This window comes from Poecilia mexicana, unplaced genomic scaffold, assembly GCF_051168715.1.
Source record: "Poecilia mexicana isolate PSO_F unplaced genomic scaffold, ASM5116871v1 scaffold_3, whole genome shotgun sequence".
NCBI lineage: Eukaryota > Metazoa > Chordata > Actinopteri > Cyprinodontiformes > Poeciliidae > Poecilia > Poecilia mexicana.
In genome coordinates this window covers 28,189,987-28,211,770 of record NW_028263372.1, presented here as the reverse complement: position 1 = coordinate 28,211,770, position 21,784 = coordinate 28,189,987, and the positions used below count along the sequence as shown (strand labels likewise).

The 21,784-nt window shown below is 40.2% G+C and overlaps 1 protein-coding gene across 2 annotated transcripts in view; it reads right to left on the bottom strand.

Annotated features, from left to right (window-relative positions):
* Window positions 1-1,085: 1,085 nt before the first annotated feature.
* cskl (c-src tyrosine kinase-like) overlaps window positions 1,086-21,784 on the bottom strand; it is a 44,113-nt gene continuing 23,414 nt past the window's right edge. The window contains exons 2-13 of one of the 2 annotated variants that reach the window (XM_088004395.1): window positions 20,070-20,153; window positions 18,378-18,494; window positions 17,028-17,140; window positions 10,083-10,302; window positions 7,137-7,230; window positions 6,574-6,639; window positions 6,002-6,101; window positions 5,749-5,839; window positions 5,458-5,531; window positions 4,713-4,908; window positions 3,350-3,436; window positions 1,086-2,463 (exon numbers count right to left, since the gene is read on the bottom strand). In XM_088004395.1, the coding sequence (XP_087860521.1) occupies window positions 2,281-2,463; window positions 3,350-3,436; window positions 4,713-4,908; window positions 5,458-5,531; window positions 5,749-5,839; window positions 6,002-6,101; window positions 6,574-6,639; window positions 7,137-7,230; window positions 10,083-10,302; window positions 17,028-17,140; window positions 18,378-18,494; window positions 20,070-20,084 (1,356 nt within the window). In that variant the 5' untranslated portion in view covers window positions 20,085-20,153 and the 3' untranslated portion in view covers window positions 1,086-2,280. The remainder of the gene's footprint in view (window positions 2,464-3,349; window positions 3,437-4,712; window positions 4,909-5,457; window positions 5,532-5,748; window positions 5,840-6,001; window positions 6,102-6,573; window positions 6,640-7,136; window positions 7,231-10,082; window positions 10,303-17,027; window positions 17,141-18,377; window positions 18,495-20,069; window positions 20,154-21,784) is intronic. The other variant, XM_088004396.1, reaches the window with a different exon arrangement.

Sequence of the window (21,784 nt, the reverse complement as noted above, 5' to 3'; positions counted from 1 at the left end):
TGAGACGGTCCTGAACGAAGACCACCAAACTGCGACATTATCCACTCTATGTTACTGTACTTTTACACATTTTATCCACATTGGGTTTGAGACGCGTGTATTACTTTAATATTGTTAATAAACTGCTTCCCTTCAGTTTGGATTTAAAAAATTATGTTCTGATTTAAATGCAAAATTATACATGTGCCAAATAATCTAACAGAGCTCATCTTGAGCATCACACCGTCATGGCGACAGTAGTGCCTCCATTGTGGTGAGAGAATGCGTTTCTTTTCAGCTGGTCAGCATTTATTGGAAAATTGAACTAGACACTGGAAAATACCTGGAAGAAAAGTTGATAGAGCCTGTAAAGAATGTGAAACTAGAGCTATGGAAACCTCCAAGCGTAAACATAGAGCCAGAGCTAAAATAAAAGAGTTATCAAATATCAAAGCTTAATGTGTAAGCGTGACTCATAGTCCAGACCTAAATTAAATTCAGCATCTGTGCCAAAACTTGAAAATTGTTCACAGACACCGACTAATCTGACAGAGCTTGAGCTGTTCTGCAGACTCTCGAGTGCAAAGCTTGCAGAGACATACTTCAAAAGATTTACAGCTGCAATAACGAAATGCGATTCTACAAAGTGTCTTCTCTTGGAGGCTGAAAACAAATGCAGGTCACACTTGTCGAACTTACTTCAGGTGGCTATGTTGGAGATCATTTATAAATTTATGGCTTTTTTAAAGACCATTATGAATTCAATTTAATACCCGTCTCATGACGGAAATGTGCAAAAGATAGCCCTGTGTCTTACATCGAAGTATTTCCATACTTTTTTTTTTGCACAGAATGCATGCAACATCGTTACAGGTCGGAACTAGAACTGAGACAGTGGAAAATCGTCATCTCACTCAAACACCACCCTGCCGCCTCTCTTGGCTCCGCATGGTTTGCTGTAATTTTCAAAATTTATCAGGGCAATGCTTTCACAGGGGGCTAGTTACACTAGGGTGTCGATGTACACTTTTTAAAAACGAATTTAAGACATTTAAAGCTTTTTTGCGGCTGCGCTGACACCACGAAAATGATGCATTTCCACACTGTTCAGATGGAATGATTTATTCATAGTCATGATAGCATAATAAAACAATGAACATTGAAAGCACTGACAGCTGAACCCAAGGCCTCTCACACACAGCATGCACCACCCCGACCCCAGAGTTCAGGGACGCCAGGCATCCAGAGCACCAAGTCACTTTCCTGGCTTCTCAGAGTCCTCCTCCTCTGTCCCGTCCTGGTCAGTTTTCTACTTGTCCTTTCCTTTTAAACCTTTAAATATATTTTGATATAAAAACAAGCCCACGTATGATGAATCGACCATGTGTGTGAAGTGCTTCTCCTGCTCCAGTCTTCTCCAGTAATCACCCCACGCCGCCACTCGGGGCTGCCTTGGCAGCAGGATGAAGATGACAGCGCCCCTCGCTAAACACCGCCTCTTCCTGTTCGTGTGCTCTTCTTAGGGGAAGAAAAAAACTGAGCAAAACAAAAGATAGAAAATGGCGGAGTTGTGGGGAGACTGTAATAAGAAAAAAAACATTTACTGACCTCCCTGAAGAAAAAGAAATAAAAAAATAATAATAAAAAAATGACACCTCAACAGTCCAATTAGTAGTAGTGGAGGGTTGTGGAGCTCTGTAGACTGGAGGCACTTTGGCACAGAGCGAAGCACCCCCCCTCCACCTGACAACACAGCAGAGGGTCGGGGGTTAGAAGGATGGAATGACAAAGCTGGCATGCAGAGCCACGTGGTGATGCATGGATACTGGAATGATTTAAAAAAAAAATCAAAAGGTTGGGGGTAAAGAAGAGAGCACCTGACAAACGTGGAGGAAAAGGCCAGCCCCTCCTCCAGTTAATGCCACGTTTCAGGAGGAAGAGGAGGAGGAAAAAAAAACAAGGAAAGAAAAAGGCATGATGCAAGTGGATGAGGATGAGGAAGAGCAGCTCGGACCAGGTTACAGAGCGTGAGCGAACAGCGGCAGGTGAAGGAGGACGAAGAAGAGGTGTGAGGAAGCTGCTTGGCAAAGCTATACAACACAAACAGGAAAACAGTCCTAGTGAGGAAGCAGGGTGGAGCCTGAGGTCGACGGAGGGAACACGGTTTGGCAGTCCCTTGGTTTGGCAAGCAGGAGGAAGGTGCTGTGGTCCCTCTTCTCCTCCTCCTCCTCCTCTTCCCATGATCCGTCTGTACAGGGCTGCTCCTCATCCCCCCTCAGTCCCCGCTTCCATAGCTGCTTTTTACAGGTACAGCTCCTTGGCTCTGATATGCTGCAGTTTCTCCCTCAGCATGCGGAAGGAGGGCCGCATGGCGGGGTCCAGGGTCCAGCACTGCTTCATCAGGTCGTAGACCACAGGCGGGCAGCCGTCCGGGGCGTCCATCTTGTACCCCTTCTCCACCCGGGGCACCACGTCTTTTAGTGGCTGAGAAACAGACACGCACAAACACACCGAGCAACTTTAGGGCCTCAGTCAACTACTCTGCCATTTATAGCCACGATTACAGTTTTTAAATCACATGCTTTGAAAAGCAGAAGTAGAGTCTCCTGCACAACCAACACAAAGGAAGCAAGTGGTTTCTGAATGGTAAAGTTAACAACAAAACACTTGTCTTTTCCAGCAGCCATTGTACAGCAAAACCAGCACGACAAATGTGCTGGAGCTTTACTGGGGTTGCTTGGTAAGGGCGCAGTGTGACTCATAAATTGGGAGGTTTTTGAAATGGCTTGCTTTCCAGACACCAGAAAACATTAGCACATTTCTAAAAAACAGCTGGATGCTTTTTTTTTTTTTTTTTTTTAAGTGTACTATTACTGTTTTTAGAAACAGTAAGGACCCAAATGAAATTACAAAAATGTACAAAATGTGAATTTTGCATAATAGATCCCTTTTAAGATTGAAAGTGCAAACAGGTTTTATTACAGGTACAAGGTCATTAAATCAAAAGTATCAAATATTGACTGATTTCATGCAGCATTTTAGCAACGTTATTTCCTTAATTCTTCCAATCTTGATTTAAAATTAATGAGAGATGTCCTTTATTATTTTAAAAGATTTCGAAATTGAGGTCTATTATCTTTTAGAAAATGTAAACTCAAACATTTAATACTTTTCTAAAAATGGAACACAATTAAAGCAAATTCCAAACTCTGAGGACTGTGTAGGAAACCTGCTGTTTGTTTTTCCAGCTAAAATGATTCTCCTATTGCACAAAAATAAAACCAGACAACACTGGTCCCAGCGCTAAAGTCTGCCATCTGCTGGTTTATCTCAAATTTGACAACCAGAGATGACCAGCCGGGATACTTACAATTCTAGGGTAAGGCACGCGGCCGAAGGAGTAAATCTCCCAAAGAAGGATTCCATAACTCCAGACGTCTGACTTGGTGGAAAACCTCTGTTGGGTAAAGACAAGCGAAGCGATTAACACGTTTTTACATGAAGTCATTCAGAAAGCGACACATAAACACTGCTGACATAATTAGCAGCGATTTGACAGGGTGATACCGCTGCTGCCTGAGGAGGCGCCGTCATTAAAGCAGAATGCGCAAGATCTGGATATGAGGATCCTAAATTTAGTGCTAGCTCATATTTGTGAAGTTTGTTTGTAAAGTTGAGATTTGAGCATCCGTGGGGATTATGTGCCCACTTTTCAAAGCAAAATAAATGATTTCCACATGACGCATGCAAGACATTTGATAAACATTTGAGAAAACTTACAGAAACTCTGTAAATAATCTATAACACCATTATAAGTATTATGGGTTGCAAAAATATGTTCCAGCACTTGAATAAAATAACAGCTTGAAACAAATGTGATAACAGAGTTGCAAGTTTAAACAACCAAGATTTGTTGAAAGTTATCTCATATGCTTGGATTAAAAGAAGAGGTGACATATTTTTGCATTCTGTTGCCATAATTTTTGGAAAAATTTCAATGCCATTAATAACTTATCTTAGGAATTATGTATTGGAAAACAGACACAGTGCTGTAGTAGTTGTTCTGGAGGGGGTCACTATAAGGCCATGCTAAGAAAAAGTTTTACCAGTTGGTATTAGAAACTGACACTTGAATGCACTGTATTAAAACTAGGATCTAATTTGAATGGATGTTCCTGAATTTGCCAAAAATGATTGCGAAGAATTGGGATTTTTTTAATTATGTAATTTTACCTTTCTAGATACATTTGTTGTGAACTGAAATAATGGAAATAAACTGAATTTAACTGAACTGATTCAGTTAAATCAGTTGAGCACTTAAGTTTAGAGCTATTTCCATTATTTTAAATAATGTAGACTACCTGAATCAGCTGAAGATAAAATACCTAAAACAAATCAGGGATGTAAAATTGACTGGTTTCTATGGTTACCATGGTTCAACCTGCCTCGTATTACTGTCCTGAAAATGCTTTGAGATAATATTTCGTATCTGCACTAATAAGCCCAGCGAAACGTTTTGATTAGTTTAAATCAGTGGTTCTAACCTTTTTTGAGTGATGGCAAAGCGGGGCATCATCACGACTTTACAGTGCGTCTTTACCTCCGCGGCAGAGGCTCCGCCGAACCCCTGAGACCGACTCAACGAACCCCTGGGGTTTGATCGAACCCAGGTTAAGAACCACCGGTTTAAATTAAAGAAAGCCACAGCCTGTCAGTGCAGATCTGCTGCTCACCTTCTCTCTTAGCGCTTCTGGGGCGGTCCACTTGACGGGCAGCTTGGCAGTGTCCTGTATGGAGGAGGCCTCCTTGGTGAGACCAAAGTCGCTGACCTTGGCGATGTTGTCGTCAGACACGAGCACGTTCCGAGCTGCGAGGTCTCTGTGGACGAAGTTGTTGGCCTCCAGGTACTCCATGGCTTCGCACACATCACTGTGGGTAGAAAGAAAAGGACATCATAGCTATAACTTCATTACATGAAATGTGTGATCTGCTCTTGACAAGAGGAAAAGTCAAGCATAGAGACAGAATATTGTGTTTTCAGATCCAATATCTTTGTCTGGTAGATATTTTCTTCCTTTTCTTGCTTGATTTCATGCAAATAAAATCTATTTCTAATAAGAGAAGCCAAGTATTCCATGTGTCCCACTGAAAATAAGCCACTGAACACCTCACAGTGGATTAATACACAAATACCTTCAGACTGGAACATTTTCGCTCATTTCATGGCCTTTTTTTCCACAGGTGCTAGACGAAAGCACTGTCTTAACAACTGTTTAATTAAAAAAGGATTAAGTCAAAGCCTATATTTGCCAATGCAGCAGCCATTTTTTCAGAGAAAACCATCTGAATAATCTGTAAACAAACGGTTCTGGAGTGCTTCCGGCCAAACGGCTGACGCCGTTCCCATGAAATTCTGCACAACTCCCGACAGCTAATCAAACATTTTCAGATGTAAATCTAACCCAGACGAAAACTCACAGTGAGAACTTTAGCAAGCAGTCCCCACCAAGAACAGTCCGTCCTCTGGAGCGCAGGTAGTCCACCAGGCTGCCCTGTGGGATATCAACGTCAGTAAACTGCTGGATTACGAAAACATCAAACGATAATTCAGAAAAATAAACATGTGCAGCATTCAGTGCATTTAATCTCTAGTATAATCATGAAGGTATCGATCATAATCTTTACCTGCAAATGACTGATACATATTTAATAACTTAAGAGTTATTTATAAGAGAAACAACACACCCACACCCACATGGTCTGACTGACCTTGGCCATGTATTCTGTGACGATGTAGAGGCTGCCTCTCTCCTCCACAATAACACCGAGCAGCTGCACCAGGTTGTTGTGCCTCAGTTGCCTTTGTAAACAAACAGATGGGAGAAAATGATGCTGTTGGTGTGCAAGAAAATACATAAATCCATTTAGCTGCTCACGCTAAAGTAAAACCTCATTAAGAAACAGAAACACAAAGAATTGTTTCAAATTACAGAAGAGAGAGAAAAAAAAAGCCTGATCTTACGTCATGACGGAGGCCTCGGCGATGAAAGCTTGTGCTGTGGCATCGTTTTTGATACACTTGACAGCCACCTTGGTCCCTCTGTAGTCTCCCACCATCACATCTAGTCATGAAAGACATGTTTACATGTCAATATGATGGGACGTCTTCCCCGTTTATTGCGATCACAGCTCTGATACAGGATTGCGGCTGTCCTGATCCACCTCTCATTTCTTGAACTTTTGTTTCCAACAAACCAGAATTCCTTGAAACTTTAAAAGTAGGGATGCGAGTTGTAGAGTAAGGAGTTGAATATGCAAATTTATAACTTAAAAATCATACAATATGATTTTCAGAATTTTTGTCTTAGATTCACTCTGTTCACAGAATCAATGAAAGGAAGTAAAGAAGCAGCCAAGGTCCAAGGAATTACAGGGATGATGATGATAATAATAATAATAATAATAATAATAATAATAATAAGAATAATAATAAGAATAAGAAGAAGAAGAAATGAATCATCTGCAGAATGACTTAGATTCTGTATAAAATTAAATTATAATTATATTAAAAGAAAGAAAAAAACAGTTACTCACCTCCAAACTCCCCCTTTCCAATTGTCTGAAGCAGCTTTAGTTCTTTTCTGTTCAAGGCCCAGCCACCTGCCAAGAGGGGCCAGAAGGGGCTTAATAACTGTAATGCAACATTAACGATATTATTTTGTGTCCCAGAATAATCAGAGATCTACAATCAAACTAATCACAAGATGTAATAAAATACGTTTCACTCTGATGAGAGCTCTCTTTGTGTCGACTTTTAGAATAAGTGCTGCGATAATCAGCCATGTTCAGAGGGATGCATGAAGTTCAGCAAAGGCACATTGGAGGAGGAGGCGGCTGGTACAGATTAACTTTGACTGCTGGTGAAGCCCATGAGTATTCACACACAAAAAAAGATTAATCACCCTCGTGATTAATGCTATTAGGCTGTAGATGACAGCACAACCTTAGAGGGCATGTAGGGTTTGCATTTTACTCCATGCGCTTGCATGTGACATTGCGCTTACAAGGTTAATACGTCGGCAAGTAAATAAATGTTCCTGTGAGCCTCGGTGCCAGAAGCCTAGTGGAGTGGTGTGGTAAAAGTAGGGCAAACTTACTCCTGGAGAACTCGTCCTGCGCCGCCACCGTCCCTTCCATCAACTTGGGTTTAATCAGTCTGGTGCAAAGCCCATCAGCGTCTTTGGTGTAGTGCTGCGCACACAATTTAGCACGATTAAGATGTCATTTTTAGGTTTACAATGTAAAACTACCTTGTTTTATATTTTATGAAGGGTTAAAACAGCAGGCATTAAGACTTGAGACATTGTGTGGTGCTTAATGAATCATCACTTTGTTCATATAATAATTAAGACGCTTGTCTTTTATCTGCAGACAGCTACACACGAAAATTGTGATAAAAGGAAAACCGCTGCACAACTTCGTCTGAGCACCGTATATTTCACATCCAGATGTCACATCTGAAATGGAGCCATAAACAGGTTTGACACAGGTCACTTAAGGCCACAGCAGTGACAAGACAAGGCTACAATAATACACAGCATTCTGTCAGTACTCCAGCTAGACTGATGCGACGCAGCAGAGGGGAAATTTAGTGTGAGAGGTCAGTGATTATGAGATTTTCTACACAAAACAACAAAACCGTGTCATTGGGTCATGAAATCAGGTTGTACTGAGGCTCATATATTATCATGGGTGATAATATACCCATGATAATGGGTGATAATATTATCACCCATTATCATGGGTGATATCATGGGTGATAATATATGAACCTCAAGGGAGTAAGACAAATTTATAATTTTAGTCTACTTTCTCCTCTCACTTTTTTCCCCTTAAATAATTAGCAATGACAGAAAATATCTTTAAAAACTTTTTATTTCAATAATTCCTTCTCTGAATTGACCTGAATTCAAAGCTGAAACAAACAGATGCTGTAAAACACGCATGTAAAAACATGAAGGTACCTCTTGATTTTCTGGAAACCCCAAAAAATCAGTTGATAAAAAAAATATATATAGATTTTCCAAAAATTAAATGTTCAAAAACAGAAAATTTAGATCAATCGATAAAATCAATACATCACCCAGCCCCAGATATTAGACAAATAAAAAATGGAAGTTTGTTGGGTTGTGAGGGAGCTGAAAAAAGGTTGTTACTCCAATTAGGTAACTTTAGACTACAGACTGCAAGTCACCATTACAACCACCAGAGGGAGAGCAAGGTGCAGGAAGAAATACTCTGAGCTAGCTAGTTCTCATGCCTGCAAATGGATCCTCAAATATTAAATAAGAACATGTTCATGGACGATTATGCTATATCTTGGATTTTCCTCTTGTTGAACTAACTCATTTATGTGTTTGGTACAGTGTTTATCAACTGAAAGGCTCGAAATAGTCTGATTCTGCTTGTGTAACATGTTGCAATTGACAAAAAAAGTAATTTACATAAATGTCTTAGCTAAATCAAGATCTTCCCGTATGTAATTAACACTGAAGGCTGTGATTATGAAGTAAAAATACTCAATGAGTTCATAAAAGACAATACTTCTCCATCATGCAATTATATCACTGCTACCACAGGCAGCCGTCTTTGCTTTTATCACATGCATAACATTACTGCGGATGCCGTAACTGACAACAAGCTGTCAGCAAACAGTATGTTTAGGGATAAATTGAAGACAGAAGCCATATGAAACGTGCTGTGACCAATAACAGCAGAGCGCAGGAACAGACAGCTAAACGGAAAAACACCAAAGAATGTGAAGAATCCTATCTAAGGCTATTTACAGGGGAATGCAGACTGTCTACCGGATAAAGATATGGAGAGACTGACAGGAGGGAAAATGAAGGAGAGCGGGGAATATGAGGCAGCAGGGGGAAGAGTGAGATGGATAACAAAGAGAGGAGGACAAAAAGCAATATGCCAGGTATCCACGAGGGAACCCGAAGAGGGAAAGACTGACAGAGGCGAGGCGGAGAAAGGAAGTGGGGGCAGAGTCGAGTGTGGAGGGTGTGAACAGGATAGACAGAGATTGTGGGTGGCTGATACTAAGAATGCGCCAGAAATGGGGATGATCTCACTGCCAGCTGGCAAATTCCTATCGTCCACTTCCAGTGCCCCACGGGGTAAAAAGATGAGGCCCAATTAGAAGTGTGATAGCCGCCAATCTAGCCTCTCTCCCCCCTGTTTATCTGAGAGGATGAAAGAGCTCTCTTTCTCTGCCTGCCACCACGCCTCCTGTCTTCCCCTCTCCTCTCTGTCCTTCCTCTGAACCTGCCTTCAGATAGCGGGGCAGGAAGGGAGACGATCAAACAGCGCTCAGAGTATGTGCTGGAGTCTTGATGTTAAGGGAAAGGTGGACAGCGAGTGTGAATCCTTCTTGTTTTGAGTTATGCAATCATGTTTCAGCAAGAATGAATACCCAAACTTTAATATGGTGGCAAAGTTTGTACTGTGGATTGTGAACTAAACAATATTTTTTCAACGCATTATTAGTAACAGTATGTTTCTTTGGTATTTCACTGGGAACCTATTACACTTCCTGGAACAGGTTAGGATGGTTACATGAGCTAAAACATGTTCATTGCATTTTCTGTTCAAAATCAACGTTAGATGATGAGATTTTAGTCTGCTCTGTTTTGAGCTCACTTCAGAATGAGCTGTTTTAGACCCTATTGTGACTTTAAATAAATACAAATAAGCCACACTCATTTACACTTACACTTTACAGAAAAACAGCTGGGTGGTTTTTTTTTTTTTTTTTAAGCACTTGGGCTGTTTTTAGAAACAATAGAAACTCAAATGGAAATACAAAAACATGCAAAATGTGAATTTTGCATAACAGGTCCTCTTTAAAGAATCTAACGGGTTTGTTCTTACACACTGTGAGCTACATTCTTTTTCACACATTTTATTTAAAAAGCACTTCTTTATAATGACAACTGAGGAATACAATAGACTACCTGCATGATAACAAAATCTAAAAAAGAAACAACCAAACAAAAAGAACAAAAAAAACAACAACATCTGAGTTCAACCCTCACCTCAACCAACTGCATGAGATTCTCAAAGTACTCCTCCTCGTCGATGGTCAGTTTGCCGTTGTGGTAGATGATGCGGTAGTGCTCCACCTTGCCGTCGCAGCTGACGCACAAGGTGTAATCGCCAGGGTAGTTGGTGCTCTCCCTCACCAGGTAAAGACCCGTCTCTGGGGGGTAGAGGAGACGCTCCGCCTGCTCGCGAGTGATTTTCCCATGAAACCATCTAAAGCGATGGAGACAGGAGAAAAGTTAGCAAAGCACAGAAAGGGAAGTTTGAAACAACTTCAACTCCTTAAAGTTGTTCATATTTTGTCATATTACAACCACAAATTTTAGTGCATCACATGACAATTTTATCTGAAATTACAGCAAAGTAGTGTATGACATCATGGTAAAAGAAAATGACAATTTACAAAACTACTTTTTACCAAAAAATGGTTTCTGTTTACATGCCCTTCATTCCGCTACCCCTCAAATAAAGTCTAGTGCAACCCAATTCCTCTAGAAGTCAGCGGAAGAGTAAATAAAATGTTTGTACTTTAAGAAGACAACTAGTTGTTCTGGGACTAAGAGGTACGATGGAGAACATTGGTGAACAAACGGCATCATGAAGAGGAAGGAAGACATCAGACGGGTCAGACATACAAACTGGAAGAAAGACAAAAGCAAAAGGCTAAAGGCCTTTGAATTGAGCTTCTAGTAAGTGAACAAAAGTAAACATAAAGCAAGAGCAACAATCAAAGCATATGGGCATGCTAAAATGGCCCAGTCAAAGTCCAAACCTAAATATAAATTAAGAATCCACGGCAACACCTTTCTAATTCTCAGATGTATCCAATCTGACTGAGGTTGAACTAGCCTACTTAAAAAAGGGGTTAACAGTTCAGCCTCAGGATACAAAAAGCTGACAGAGGCAGAAGACTTTCCCACGGTGGTCTGGCAGCACTGACACATGGAAGTCTGATACAAATGCACGTTACTTTTTTGTTTGGTTGGAAATAAAAATGCTACAAGACAAAAGGATTGTCTCCTTTTTTTTGTTTGGTAAATATTAGCAACTAGTTAATAGAGCGGGGTTTTGCTCAAGGTAGTGGCTGCTGGAGGATGCGATTACAACACAACCCATTATCCCACCGGATCAATCGGGTCTTCTTTTTGTCAGATGCCTGCTGAGCCAAGAAGACGCCTCCTCAGAGTAAGTAAGAGCTAAAAAAAGAAGTTCTATAAACTGCATTTGGCCACAGTTTCTGTACTGAGGAAAACAAACAAAAAAAAAAGAAGAGAAACTATGTCAACGTCACTAAACTTGTGGAGTTTCAGCCGCACACAGTGATTTACTGTCTTTTCTGAAAGAAGAAGCGAAAAACAGGAGTGGAGCAGTAAAGGGAAGCCAGCAGCAGCGCTTTCACTCAGACCAGAGGCGGAGGCTCTCGTCTAAGAGATTCAGTGAGAATATAGAATGTACCTGGTCAAAAACAACAGGAAACACACACACACACAAACGCGCGCGCACACACACACACACACACAGAAATAAAGTCTGGGGGCAGAAGAGGAAACTGACATGCAGGCACAGCAATAACAGGAAAATACAAAAAGGCTTAGACGGGGCAGCGAGTCCGACAGCCAAGAGACCCACTCCTGAGTGAGGCTCGGGGGAACTGAGAAGTGACCTGAACTTTTACTAAATGGAAGAGGAAAAAACAAATTGAGTCCTCTGCTAAAATACAAAGGTGCTAGTTTCTTTTTACATAAATGTCTATTTCAGATCAAATGCCTTATTTTAGAATAAAGTTCTGTAATGCTTTATTCTAAAATAAAGCATTACTTTATTTAATGATCTGTTGCCTCCAACAACAGATCAGGAGGAAGCACAGAACACTGCACAGTTGTTCATTGACTTCTGCCACTCATGGAAGAACGATTCCATGAAAACAGTTTCTTCCTTTCAGCGTTTACTGCGTTTACTGGGTGGTAATTAACTACTCTAATTGATTTATCCTGTTTTTCGGTGCTTGCCTCCGTTGCACCCTCCTCCTCCTCAGTTCTTGGGCTCATGAGACGTCGGAGGTCTTCGTGGTAAAGCAGCTTAATGCGGGTTGAGTTGATTAGATCAGCGATTGCAGCTTCTCCAATGGACAGAAGCTCTTTAACTCCCACTAATCTGAGAGTGGACGACAAGCTGTGTGAACGGCCGCGGATGCGCTCAGTGGAAACACAGTGCTGCTTTGTTCCGAGAAACCAACCGCAGTTTTCAGACGTGACATCATGGTGAAACAGGACGGAGTCCTAAACATGCCTGGTCCAACATGGAAGGAGGAAATTGGACACCAGTGTTTAACGTCCTTGTTGTTATCATAGGATGGTGCCACAATGAGGAGCAGAACTCGCCCACAAGAGGGCAGCAGAGTGAACAGAAGCAATAAGAGCCCCCAAGATGGCATCTTCTGCTGAGTATCAACAAGTGAGTGTGAGAATGGGGACAGAAGACCACAGCTGAACCCTTATGTAACCCAGAATAGAGGGAGAGGCCGTTACTGAGACATCTGTTAGTGATTCATGACAACATTTAAAATGTCCCTCTGCGTCACTAACAGTAAGATCAGGACGGCTTGTGCGTAAAGAGAGCACGAAAATGTGGTGATATCACTAAAATATGACCTGGCCTCCCCATTGCAATACAAATATACAAAGAATTTTAATTAATACAATATCACACCACAAATGGTTATCTAAGGTTTACAGTTATGAATTTTATTAAAGTCTATGTCAGATATTCATGTTAAAGTGCAAAGATGTACTTTTCAGAGACTGACATTTCTGAATTAAAAATATTTATTTACTGGTTTAATGCCTGGGTCTGCAGCCTTTACAAATGGAAGAGCTGCAAAATGTTGCATAACCTTTAGTGAAAAGACATTAAATATCTACTATAGGAAATTTGTGGTTTTGAGGTTTTAAAACAAAGAAAACCATAAAACGTTTATCAAAGGAGCATTGATTCATTTTCTTATATAGGATGTTGATGCTTAAGGAGAATTATCCAAAAACAACAACAACAAAAAATAAAATAAAAAATAACATCTAGTTTCCAAAGAAAGAATGAGGAAAATATACACATTATAGATAGCTGTGCCATTCTGTTATGAAAATACAATGCAGGATTTATTCCATGGAAAAAGAAAATTTAAGAAAGACCTGCTATATGTATTTTTTAATTTCTTTTAAGTTGGTTCTCCACTTTTTTAGCCAAATTAATAAGAGTCATTCTGGAAGGTCCAAAGAGCCACTTGTGGTTTCGGGGCCGTATAGGTTGAAGACCCCTGGTCTAATGTAATGTTCAAATTCAGAACTGGATGCTAAAATGTAACTGTATCATGAATCTGCATTTCACTTTTTGAGTTGAATTACTGAAATAAATCATGGTGATGCAGGCATATATAAACCTCACACACAAACACACTCCAACATGCCAGAGCTGGATGAGCCGGTGTGGACAGACGATACCAGGGGTGGCACGGAGAGAGAAGTTTGAGCTTTCAGCAGCAGCTCATGAAGAAACAAAGAGGCTCAAAAGTCAGTTCAAATGCTTCCTGCCAACACGATGTGAAAGTCAGCCACTGTAAATTAAAGCGGGAATGCTGACGAGCACCGGCACCATAATGAACTGATCTGATTTCACTAATAGAGGTGTACATAGTGTAGATTACACTTTTCTTTGAAATGAACAAAAGGTCAACCCAAAATGGCAACTAACTGCTAATTACTATTTTAATTTTCTAAGATAATGGAAAAATGTCAACATTTTCTCCAATTAGAAATTGAGCATAACAATAGCTAACTATAACTTCTTCTAACTTCAACTTGTGCTAACATAAGCAAACATTTTTTGCAGGACGTGTTTCCTTTCGCCTCACGAATGAACAGCTCATTTTGACGTCAGAACATTCAGGTATTTTCTGTTACTGCAGAAAGAGAGGCTTGGCTTCCTTGTCTCGTTTGATTTGCGTGCAGCTTTCATCATGTTGTCCTCTTTCTGACTTGCCACAATTTCAAAAAGAGCCACTCTGTCACTCTGAAGCGGCACACAGATGCTTCTGGCCTCTGAGACAGTGACACAGATGAAACGAGACACCATAAAGGAGGAATTTCCGCGGATTGATGTCGGAACTGCGTTTTCCCGTCGCTGCGGGGAGCCAAACAACTTATTCACACGGTTGAGCAGCAGACACATGTGGCACAAATATGCAATATGCACAACCATAGTCACATACCCGCAGTATTTCTCCTACAGGGTTTTTAAAAGTGTTGCATAAGAATGCCCAGCTGCTTTTACGACGCATGACATGCTCCATTAGTACGGTGGCCGACAGGTGCAAATGCGCACCAAAAGAGAAAACACCCCCGAATTAGAAAACACCCCCGAATTCGAAAACACCCCCGAATTAGAAAACACCCCCGAATTAGAAAACACCCCCGAATTCGAAAACACCCCCGAATTAGAAAACACCCCCGAATTCGAAAACACCCCCGAATTAGAAAACACCCCCGAATTCGAAAACACCCCCGAATTAGAAAACACCCCCGAATTAGAAAACACCCCCGAATTCGAAAACACCCCCGAATTAGAAAACACCCCCGAATTAGAAAACACCCCCGAATTCGAAAACACCCCCGAATTAGAAAACACCCCCGAATTCGAAAACACCCCCGAATTAGAAAACACCCCCGAATTAGAAAACACCCCCGAATTAGAAAACACCCCCGAATTAGAAAACACCCCCGAATGAAATGCAGCAAACAAAAAAGAAAACACCCCCGAATTAGAAAACACCCCCGAATTAGAAAACACCCCCGAATTAGAAAACACCCCCGAAGCAGCAATGGCGACAAAATAATTTTTGCTGTATTACACTTAAAATTACACAAATTTATTTTTTACAATGTTTTTAGGCGAGAATGTAGATGTGTAGATCTGAAATATCTGCTCGGTTCATTAATAAATCACCTACTTCCAATATTGCTCCGACGTTTTCGGAGATGTCTTCTCCCGCTGCATTAACAGCCAGCTTCACTCGCAAGCTGTCAGCTGGCCGGGCGCTCCATGTAGATATTAATAAAGTATTTAATTTATTCCTGAGCAAATGGGTTTGACTGATTAAAGTTAAGCCTTCAAACATAGTTTATTTAACTGTAATGTCTTACTACCTGAGATCTGGAGAGTATTTGAAAATGAATAATATCCCTTGTATACATTAAACATTTTAGAATCAGACAGATTTTCTTTTTACTATGGAACAACTTTTATTACAAAAGGTGAAGAATAATACAGAAATAAAGAGTAAAAAACAACTGAGTCCGTTTTTTTTACTTCGTTGCTCTGTGCTTCACGTTGTCACGGTTGCTAAGCAACATAACGCCGAGATGGAGGCTAGGCAGCTAGCCGGAGGCTACAGCTTCTCTCTTCTGGTCGTCCATATTCGTGGCCTTCGAAGGACCCGTCTTCTGTAGATCGGGCCGTTTCTCACATAGACATAATAAAAGGACAGACGCCTAATGAACCGCTCTCGTCTTATCAATACATACTTATATAAGTATACAAACATAAATAAATAATCATTAATACTGAATAATATACATTAGGCTATGCATGATTATGCACGCACACACACACACATATATATATATATATATATATATATATATATATATATATATATATATATATATATATATATATATATATATATATATATATATATATAATGTTTTCCAGCCTACGAGTTCTGGTTTAAGAGTGATTCAGCAGCTGAGATTGGGTCCAAAATCCGATACGAGATTCATCCGTGCTGTGCAGTGAATCTGTCTCTCCCTTCTTCCTCACGTCGTAGGAAACCTTCAAAACAAAAACGGGACATTTTCGAGTTATCTTACGTTGACTGAGTTAAATAATTAAATAATAGCCATTGTCATCTGTGTAAACTTTGCTGGTGAATGTTATGATTTTTATAATATTGTTTCATTTCTATAGTAGGCTCTTGTATCAGATAATCTAAATGTTGGAGAATGACTGAAACATTTTAAGATTTACGGAATCTCGGTTAGCTGTCAGAGCGGGGGCTGAACACCAAGCACTATAGCTAGCATTAGCTGGTATTTCGCCAGTGGACATAAATACAGTATAGTAATATTCTAATCACAAAAATACACAGTAATATGTCCATCTTACTTGCGAAAAGTCTGTCGAGCCCTCACGTCAGTAGTCCGTCGATCCGATCAACAATATTCCGCAGTGCTGAAGGCATCTTCTGCTGTTTTGGTTGAGCAAAGCAAAGTGTATTTGCGCCGGAGCAGCCAATCGTGGGGGGGAGGGTGTACTCTTTTATTATGTCTATGCTTCGAAGGATCAGTTTCTCAGGGCCCTTGAAAGGATGCAGAGCCTGAATTCGGACACAGCTATTTTTTGTTATAGACTCCCCATAGTGGTCTGGAGCACTTCCGTTTTCAACACTTTTTGTTTGCTGCATTTAATTCGGGGGGTGTTTTCTAATTCGGGGGTGTTTTCTAATTCGGGGGTGTTTTCTTTTTTGTTTGCTGCATTTAATTCGGGGGTGTTTTCTAATTCGGGGGTGTTTTCTAATTCGGGGGTGTTTTCTAATTCGGGGGTGTTTTCGAATTCGGGGATGTTTTCTAATTCGGGGGTGTTTTCTAATTCGGGGGTGTTTTCGAATTCGGGGGTGTTTTCTAATTCGGGGGTGTTTTCTCTTTTGGTGCGCATTTGCACCTGTCGGGGGTGTTTTCGAATTCGGGGATGTTTTCTAATTCGGGGGTGTTTTCGAATTCGGGGGTGTTTTCGAATTCGGGGGTGTTTTCTAATTCGGGGGTGTTTTCTCTTTTGGTGCGCATTTGCACCTGTCGGCCACCGTACATTAGCACTTGGGTACTTACGGCATAAGACTGAGCTTCCCTCCTGATTTCACTCCTTCCCGTTTCTGGACGTAGTTGGCCGGAATGGTGCCCTCTCTGCCCACTGTGTTTCTTGCTTTGTACCAGTTTGGATCCTAAAAGAGTCAAACGCCATTAGAGTTAACTTCCATCTCTGGTGAAGCTGAGGGCCCATTCATCAGACTTTGGCTCCTACCTGATACTCCCACTCTAGAATAATGGACAAAATGTGTCAATGAAATCTATCAGATGGTAAGATTAACATTCGTAAACCATTTAGAGATGAACAAGTGTACTATGGTCAAAATGGATATCCTATGTTAATAAAACAACATGCAAGAATTTTGGCTTGATTTATTAAAAAAATGTAGTAAATAATTGGTTTATTTTGCAAGGAGCGTCTATTGACCATCTAATTTCCTTTTGGTGTTTAGAAGTAGCGTCTCTTCAGAATAGTACCCTTTTGTTCTCTCTTTGTTCTTGTTCTGTTCTGCTCTATTGTTTGTTGTGCTTTCTTTGTTTTAAATGTAAATGTGAAAGAATTTGATCACAGATGATATCAAGCTTTTGTAATCTCAATGTTTCAAAAATAGACATTTCACCGCCCACCCCCTAAAAAAAAGATTGATTATTGATTGTATCTCATCTCCTCTTTCTGCTCCTATCACATGTAGTAAAATAACTCCCTTGAAAGGAAGTATTCATTTTTTCAGATAGAGCTCCTTTTGAGGAATCATGAGACTGGCTTACACAATTAAATGTTGTCTAAATCCACTAAAACGAAGTCGGAGGATAAATCAACACCTCAAAATTGTTGTTGTGCTCCTGAAACCATTTCAAGTTCACTTTACAACATTATCCTGATGAAAAAAGTAGGTGTTAAAACAACATCCACATGGATGGCTGGACACAATGTGTCCTACCAAAAATAATTATTACACTCCGTTTGCTGGCTGCCCTTCTTCCCATAGCTCATCTTGGTACTATTCTTCAGGTAAGCAATCCACAGGCATCTGATCGTCTATATGATGTAAAAGGAAACATGATTCGTAAAACCAGGCCGACAGCTTCTATTGCTTGGTCCAGTTCTGATGCTCATATGTCCACTGTTTGTCATTTGGAGATAGACATCACCACAAACTGCAAATCACTGTGTGCATGAACTTCTTCCGCAATTTTAGAAGTAGTAGCTCATTTTGTTGTAATGGATCAGCCCTCACTCCCTGTGTGCATTCAAGAGTCTCACACCCTGAATACAAAGTGAATACCACCCTTATTCACACCTTAATGCTCGTCATTCCATTTAAATTGAGAATGCAACTTGTGAAATGAGCCTCACACAGTAATTCTTACCCTGGTGACTCCAATGATGGTCAATACATCTCCTTTACAGAAAGGCAGGTCCTGCTCAGTGCCAGGTTTGAAGTTATACTTGGCAACACACTCTGTGCCAGACGACCATGGCACCTGCTACACAGAAGACACAGAAAAAGCATCTTTAAACTGTAGTAGGGTTGTCACAATTTCTCAAATGGTTTAAGTATTTACATTGTTACATTGTTAAAATTCCTCGAGGAACTCTGTAGTTGATGCTTATTGTAACGTTACGGACAAACTGGAAAATACATTTTCTACCCTCCTGCTCACAAAAAAAAAAGGGTGGCAGAGTGCACTGTGGCAGCACAGATGTGCGTCTGTGCGTGACGAAGGTCGTCATCAGGCAAATGTATATCAAATCTAATAATCAATATCCCAATTGGTTTTAATGAAAGGCAACTCTAAGGAAGAGGGGGTTTAGCCTATATTTAACAGGAGTTTCAGGATCTTTCAGTTTTAGTGGTGTAAAAACTGAATGCTGCTGCTTATTCTGGGGATGCAGAGCAGACCAGAACCAGAAGACTTTAGCCTTCTGGAATGTTGATTGTGGTGATGTTGATTATGGTGATGCAGACTATGGTGATGTGCTCCATTTTCCTAGTTTTAGTGAGATTGCAAACAGCAACTGACTGATTTTTTTAGGCAAACCCATGAAGACAGGAGCTTATTTTTGCATCTTCTTTCAATTTTTTGTCATGTAGTACAAATGAAAGCTCAATTTCTAATAAGACAGTAATTGCTTATCTTCACTTCACATAATTCCAAACTGAATAAATACATAGAAGGTTTTAAATAATCTATATGAAGCTGCAATGCTGATGTAATATGTTTGAATAATCCATAAGTGCAGACTACCCATCATGATTAACACACTGTCATCATTAAAACTGCTGACCTGATGTTTTCTGGCAGGTCTAATTGAAACCATTCTTAAATAATAATGTGAATGAGACAAAATAAAGTACTAAGCCGTAGTTGTGAGTCTGTGGCTTTCTTCCCCAAAAAAGTGAAGTTTGTCACTGACATGCTATCTGCTGGTGAGAAATATTATCCGGCAGCACTGACATGCTCTCCTTGGCTCTAGTTGGATTGGGTTGGGAAAATGGAAGAAGCACTGTTACGTTAAGCTCTTACCATGGCATGTGACATTGCAATATAAATAAATTCCTTTACTTTACTACCCACAGTTTACGTGGCCAATATGCAATCTGCCTAGTGAATGATTAATAGAACCAGGTCAGCTGAAGATGAAGCCGTGATGGTCACAAGTTGGGGTGTTTCTTTTAATTTTTTTTTATTCTTTCAGCTTGATGATTAAATGAAGATGTAAGACTTCAATCTCTGAAATGTTAACATATTTCACTGCAACATTAATTCAGAAATAAATGCAACAGTATAATGTAATGTAATGTAATAAAAGCTAATCAAATTAGGGATGCACCGATACGGAAATTTGCACCTGAAAAGATATCTGATATTACTTTAGCTCCCTCATATTAAATAGTTATTAATATGGCCTTGTTTTAATTAATGGGCCAATACTGATATGTTAAGAATGACTGATATTGGCCAAAGCTGATTTAAATGCATTATTGGATATGAGAGTTCAACATTAGCCTGTCAGAAGCTCAAGTATACCAAAAGCAAACAAGACAAACAAAGCCTTACATGGATCCCAGACATGATGAGGGGAATTGGGCAGCAGGTGTCCTTGGGCAGGCAGTGGTCACTGTTCAGCTAGTAACATCAGAGCTGTAACACACAAAAGCCAACAACATTAGGAATGACGCACATTAATACAGAAATATGCACTTTTGTTGTCATGAACTCTACAGATTCATTCAAGTACAAACTGAAATAAATCGCACTTATTCTTCCTCTGCTCATCGTTGTCCTCCCTTCCACCAAAAAAAAAAAAAAAAAAAAAAAAAAAAACACGTGCAAATGTGTCTCAAAGACTGTGAGAAAAAAAAAGTACTCACTGAGACAACCTTCAAAACTTCTAACAACACTGAACTATCAGAGGGAGAAATCAAGTTTGGAATGCAGTTTACCACACAATAACTCATGTGGATGTTTATTATGCAGCAATGCAGATTGAGAAAGACAGAGGAATTAAGAGGGATCGGCTGCAGATGACAAGTGCAGATTCAATATAAAAAAGCTCAAATAAAGGCAACCCCGTTTGGTGCCCAGTAGGTCACATTTATTCGCCGTCTCATTGAATTTCAAGGTCCATCTTTTATTCATCAACTTTGAGCTTCAGAACAGTCAGGCAAACAGGCAATTTGAAAATGTCAACTGTTTATTTTTAGTTTGACTACTTTTAAGTTCATGTGCGGTCATTTGTCAGGGTTGATCAAGCTAAAAATATGGCAATTCAGTTCAACAGACAATTTCTTGGCGAATCTGTAGTCTGCAGTTAATGACCGTAAGCAACCATAGCAAGTGTTATGGTTTTCCACTTCAGAGGTAAAGTAAATGGAGCATGGTTTGATTGTAATGTTGAGGGCAGGAGTTTTGCTCTTAGCCTCAGTCAGATGCACTAGTCCAGAGACGGGCTGAAATGCTTGTAAAACAAGATAAAATATTTGGCTAAACCAAAGCAGTCAGTTTTCTGAATTTACAACAAAATATGTGTATTTTCAAAACAACAAATCAGAAGCAGCACACTAGGTAACTGTAGCAGTCACTGGATAACAGCAACCACAGTGATTCCCATTCAAAGCATCTTATTTCCAGCTTGTGCCAAAAACAGGAAGTTGAAACAAGGAGGGTGGAGAAACACAAGGAGGAAGTAGCTGACGCACATTTTCCAAAGCTTTATAAAGGGAGAACTGAGTTGTATCTGGACAGCAACATGGACAAAAGTGTCTGGCTACTTTTAAACCAATCACAACTCACCTCAACAAGGCCAAGTCCGCAGGCAAATAGCACCCAAAACTACAAACTGAATTCTGGACCAAATATCAAAACCAAAATGGGTACTAATAAAACAATATATATATACATAAAGGAGATTCTGAAATCTCTCGTTCCTGTGTATGAGGAGTGCAACGACCAGTGAGCACCAATGGCTAAGCTTCGCAGCATGACCATATCCTGTGTTGAAACAGGAAAGAGCCTAATTGCAGACCAGAACAGATGTGTATGCAAACTGACAGAGCCCAATTTGTCTGAGGCTAGGCTGCTCTGGTGAATCCAAAGGGAACACGCTTCTTTCCTTTTTGCCCTCCTTTATTTCTGCAACACCAACTCTCAGCTGCACTTGCTGGCAAAGTGGTAGAGGAGAGACAAGCGAATGCTATTCTTATCTTGATCCAGGAGTGAAGAATGCCTGCGAGCTATTCAGGAGCTTTAGCATCAAACTGTTCAAATCTTTA